At 29.5% G+C, this 5,914-nt stretch overlaps 2 protein-coding genes across 5 annotated transcripts in view; one reads left to right on the plus strand and one right to left on the minus strand.

Annotated features, from left to right (window-relative positions):
- The window catches only part of LOC108684192 (major facilitator superfamily domain-containing protein 6-like), a gene marked incomplete at its 5' end in the record, with an annotated part of 3,277 nt that extends 2,940 nt beyond the window's left edge, over positions 1–337 (plus strand). The window contains 2 exons of the mRNA XM_018188359.1: positions 18–161; positions 267–337. Of these exons, the coding sequence (XP_018043848.1) occupies positions 18–161; positions 267–337 (215 nt within the window). The remainder of the gene's footprint in view (positions 1–17; positions 162–266) is intronic.
- Positions 338–5,596: 5,259 nt separating this feature from the next.
- LOC108684197 (serine-rich adhesin for platelets) overlaps positions 5,597–5,914 on the minus strand; it is a 32,966-nt gene continuing 32,648 nt past the window's right edge. For all 4 annotated transcript variants that reach the window (XM_018188366.1, XM_018188367.1, XM_018188363.1 and 1 more), the window contains exon 8: positions 5,597–5,846. In XM_018188366.1, coding sequence (XP_018043855.1) covers positions 5,667–5,846 — 180 coding nt within the window. In that variant the 3' untranslated portion in view covers positions 5,597–5,666. The remainder of the gene's footprint in view (positions 5,847–5,914) is intronic.

Consider the following 5,914-nt stretch of genomic DNA (forward strand, 5'->3'; position numbering starts at 1 on the left):
GTATAAAATGTTACCAGGACTCTCGATTGGCAGTTTGATAGGTGGTATCTTGTTTAAAAAATTTGGAGGTATAATGACTCTAAGAATATTTTCAGTATTTGCAGCATTTTCTGCGTTAACATATTTTGTTCTTCACATTTTTTACTTTAAGCATAAAACAGGTAAAGAATTAAATAATTTAGTATTTTAATATACATATCCCTCACTATATAACATATCTCTCACTAACGCATATGTAAAAAGATAAAAGATTTTCTTTATTGTAGATACACGAAATAATATTAAATGGAGTAAACTTGCCGATGCACAGAAACACTGTAATGTAGCAGATACTTGATACAAATCTTTTTAAGTCTTCTTGTAAATTACAACTTGTTATTTCTATTACACTAAAAAAAATAATTTTACAAAAGAATAAGAGAGATGTATGGACATATTTCATATATGATTATACATGTTTATGAATATTTATATATGTTTATATATAGTTTACTACTATATATAGTTTATATATAGTACATATTATGTATGTTTATACATATTTATACATATTTATGCATGAAAAGTTTTTTTACTGGAAAGTACCTACAAGTGAATGTATATAAGATTTTCCAGAATCTTTTCACTTCGTTATAAAACGTTTTTATTGAATTATATGTACATTTATTTTATGCTGTTCTGCAAGATACAAATATTATATGTTACGTGATAGTTTTTCAAGAATTTTTTCATATGCATGATTGTCTTCAACTCCAATAGAACTGTTTGACACTATAAAGCAACATTATAAACAATTAAATTATAACTCATGGTCTGTTTTATAGACAGGTGTGGCAGTTTACGATATACCCCAATTTTTAATTTAAAATGAAAAAACTAAGAAAAAAAAATAATATAAATAAAACTGATTTAGGAAGCTACAAGCATTTAAAACAACATAATATTATCAATAATATAGTTACTATTATTTTTAAACTACGCAATTTCCTAAAGAAAATCGTAAGAATTTTATTTTCGTTATGCTCATGTCTACAATAGGGTCGCAAGCCATAAACAGTAAAAAATTAACCAATTATAATCGATTATTTTTTTCATATTCAACTATGATTGACCAATTTCTTACGGTTTACGACTTGTGTTTATATTATATTGTAGAACAAGTATTAGATTTCAATTACGAATTAATTAATTCTTAAATATTACTTCTGTTGCATTGCGAGCGCACTGCGCATTTTCGCCTATTGGAAGCAAACCAACAAACTTCCTGAGAAAGATCGAAAAGCATGTACCTAAAAGAATAAAAAAACTCAGAACCGACAACGGATTAGAGTTTATAAATCAAGAAATCCGAGAATTAATCAAGAAATTCGAAGTTCAACATCAACGCATTGTACCATACAGCCTGGAGCAAAATGGCGCTGCTGAAAGAGAAAACCGGATAATAATGGAGGCAGCAAAGACTCTCATACACACCAAAGGACATAAGTCTGTGGGCTGTCAATACATAACACTACGTCACGGACGATTAAAAAAATTAGACGCGCTATGGATAGGACTGTATGCGATATTAGAAAAAAATTCTAATGTTAACTGTACGCTAAAAGTAGGGCGGAAAAAGTTATTATGTGAATCGCCTAAAACTATACATAGAGAACTAAAAAAGGACTCACCAAAAATAGGCCGAAACAATTCCAATAATCCATAAAGATAAGAGATATCACTAACTATCCATTAAAGCAACTACTCACTAATATGTATATGCATTAAATTACACAAACAAAAAAAAATGGTTATCAATACTAGGCCTCCGAATACGACAAAAAATCGAAGTATGAAACAGTCCAAAATTATCAGAGGACTCGCTATAAGAAGACGTACGTTTCCCCGCTGTCGAAAGAATTATAGTGAGCTCTAAGAATACTAGAATACCAGACTGTCGCGATAAGAATTAAGGGAGACGAGAATTGAGTGAGACAAACGCTGCCACCAATTATAAAGTCGATCATCAGATTCGTAGCATTGAATGGATCGTGCATGAAAACTCGCATGATTGCAAACGGCCGATTTAATGACTGTCATTAACATTACGTGCCATTCGCCGATTCGCCGAGTCTTGTCGTTGAAAAAAAAATACTAGCTGCCGATTCGCGCTCGCCTCTCTTGCCACAGTCAAATCATTTTTTGTTTTGTTTTGTACCTTTTGTGCCATGCTGAACCAATTATTGTAACTGTATCATGTGTTTGAATTATCGTTTAGATTGGCGTCGAAGTTATCCTGTTGGGTAACGTATCTTGCAATAGAGGCTTTTGTATGTCGTCGACAGATTTTGTTAGCATTTAATTGTCGTACAATAATCACCTTAGAAAGTGCTCATTCTAATAGTAAAGATTTAATGAGATTGAGTACGGCTGTCGACCCGGTGTTAACACTGAAGTATCGTTGTCATCCGCGATGTAGATCCTATCGAATAATCCTATCTCTACACAGCGAAGCGCCAGATGTTAATTGTAGAAAGGCTTATGAAATACAGTTGTTATTATATTACAAATTTATATCTATTTTATTATAAATTTATGTGTGATTCTTGCAACATATCTCTCATCCTATGATAATTTCCTCACTTTTAACGATCCATCCCTGTTGCTATCGCGAATTGAAATTATGAGCAATTAATTTAAAATAGGCGAAAATTAACAAAAGAGAGGTACGCTCTCTCTGCCTGGCGCCCAACTTGTTAACGGAAAACTCTGATATTTGTGAAAATTCTATCTGGTTGTCGAGATCTTACGCTCTTGTACGGAAATTTTTTTAAGTAAGAAAAAAATCATAGAGTACGCGACGAAGTTGTGTCGCTCGCGAGCAACATTTAATATCATTTACTAACTATCAAGGAAGGAAAGGATAGTTTTCGTCCATGTTTAAAGTGTTTTAAAGCGAAGCGATCTCGTCATTTAGATTTCTAAATTGTCTTTATTTACAAATGGCATGCAACATAAATTAACGTGTCATTCTTCGCTTCTGACGTCACGATTCCATAGCTGCGGCGACCACTCAAGAGCCTTAAAAGAATTATATTGTGTAAAAAAATTATACAATTCCATTTTTAAAAGTGAAGATGATCTTCATATCTTTTTGACGCCTCTACCTAGAAGAAAGACAACATGACCGAAATGTGGCCCCCATCTAAACCATACAACTTCTGAAACATTTTTTCTATATAATAATAAATATTAATTAGCGGGTAATGAGAGCATTTACAGTGCGGTATTTGAAGTGCAATACATTAAAATATATTCATAATAATTTTATATTACTTGTCGATATAATATTCTTGGACGTTTCGGTTTACTTTAAACCATCATCAGCAATGTCATATAATTTTCATAAACAATATTTCAATCCGCACATGTTGATCTCTGCGTTCAATAAAGAATGAGTATACTGTTACTTCTTAGTTGAGAAATGTCATTACTTCTCTTCGTTGTTTAATCAAGTGAATAATCTCCACCTTAGCAGATCACAGTTCGAAGCGCAACACATGTTACAATAAGTAGAAAATAAATTATAAATATATTATTTAAGATACTATCCATATAGAAGTCAAATATGTAATTTAATTACATGATCTGCTAAGGCGGAGGTTATTCATTTAATTAAATAATGAAAAGAAATAATGGCATTTCTCAACTAAGAAGTAGGAGTATGTAACTAAGAAGTAGGAGTCGAACGCAGAGACCATCTCCAACATGTGTGGATTAGAATATTGTTTATGAAAATGGCATTGCTGATGATGATTTAAAGTAAACTGAAATGTCCAAGAATATTATATCGACAAGTAATGTAAAATTATTGTAAATATATTTTTATGTATTGCGCAAATACCGCTTTGTAAATGCTTTCATTGCCCGCTAATTAATAATTGTTTGATTTTCGAGAACTCTATTAAATATTATTGATTTTTTTTATCTTCCATATTTTTCGAGATATGTGTTGAGAGAATTAAAATGGCCATCTGTATATGTAATATATATTTTGTATATATGTATACAAACGCTATTGCAAAAACTAATTTCTATTACGCTCGCAGCAATCACGCCAATCACTCAAGCACGATACAATTTTAGTGGCGGCAGATCATGACTTATAATGGGAATAATTTTGTACAAGTACATTGTGACCAAGCCAAAAAAGAATTTTTTTCAAACCTATTACGAATAGAAAAAGGATTTCTTTAAATTAATTTTAATTTAACTTTGTAAGAAATATTTTTATGGAGTCCTTTGTTAATCGGAAAGGAGTTTTTTTTTAAGTTCATTTCGAACAAATTATGCTAATTCATAAAGAAAATAAATTCTTTTCGAGTTCAAATGGATCAGTTGTCCTATCTAGATTGTTTTACAAACAATTTTATCCTGCAATATGTAAAGACATTACATAAAGTAATGGCAAAAAATTAATCTGTTAAATCGCATTTTTCTTATGTTGTGAATTTAATGTTTTTAATATTTGCAAAATGTTAAAAGTATAGAGAATGAATTTGCGTGACATATATGTGATAATAAGTAATAAAACAATATATTTTTACTTATTCAAATATAAAAAAATAATCCTTGAAAAATAAAAACATAAAGAAACATTTAACATCTTAATTTGCTATCTGCGATCAAAATGGGGTAATATTATATTAGGAAGGAACACTCAACATACTCTCCAAGTTTCATGAAAATCGATGAAGGATAGTTCAAGGCTCCCTTCGTTAGTTTTTTATCTGTATACATATACATTATTAAATTTTTAAGTAATTTTTAAATACTGAAATTAATCAATGAAACCATTTTTTAATATGAAAATTCTGTCTAATTTTATTCTAACATTTATTTTTAATGTATCAAAAAGTACAATTATATATATCGACTCTGACAACACTAGCTGCTAGTTAGATTATGCTTTAGTTAAATTACGCTACGAAATACTATCGACATAAGCCTAATTATCTTTTATTTTGTAGTCATAATTTTATTTACTGTCATTCCTGTTCTTAAAAATATATAGCAAAACTGTTTTGTCAAGGATATAACTATTTTGCTATTTGTCAATATTTCAAACTTAATTTAATAAAAATTCAAGGCACACATGAATATATTTCTGTATTTTACTCATACTGTATTTTATTCATACAATGAATCGATTTATTTTGATTATTTTAACTGTATAAAATGAAAAAGTATTTTCTCTCCTAACATTCTTTCATAATGTAATCTCACTTATACTGTGAAAAGTTAAATAATAACTGCAAATATGGAACCATTGCTATCCAATAAAAATTTCAATCGTATTCCAAATTATCTTCAGAGTATCTTTTTTTCTATTTATAGTCGAAATTTTGATGTATGTGTAACGATATTTTCATAATCTAATAATAATAATTAATATTTTTATTTTTCAAATTTTTTTCAAATCATGATATTGCAATACAATTTATATTTGTAAAATTCCTATGCAGTTTGTTGCGTCGCTGATATTCACTTATAATATGAATTTGCAATGACATAATGATAGTGCATATATTGATAGAGATCACAGATTAAAGCCATTGTTTACGTTATTTCGAAGACACGAAAAAAACTGTGTATATAAAAAACAAAATATATGATATTATTATACACTAAGCTGGTAACAAATCAAAATCGTCTGAAACATGCACCATGGGAACATGAACATCTTCTATCTGAGGTGTCGTTTTGGATTCACAAAGTCCTACTTCTTTTAATTTCCATTCCCAATGCATTCGTTGAACAGCGTGCAAAGACTCTGCCTCATTATGATGTCTCAACAGCATACCTTCCTAAAATTATATGTAATAAAAATTAAATAAAATATTGTATATAAATAAATAAATCTTTTTATAATAGA

The sequence above is a fragment of the Atta colombica genome, unplaced genomic scaffold (assembly GCF_001594045.1).
Source record: "Atta colombica isolate Treedump-2 unplaced genomic scaffold, Acol1.0 scaffold127, whole genome shotgun sequence".
Taxonomy (NCBI): domain Eukaryota; kingdom Metazoa; phylum Arthropoda; class Insecta; order Hymenoptera; family Formicidae; genus Atta; species Atta colombica.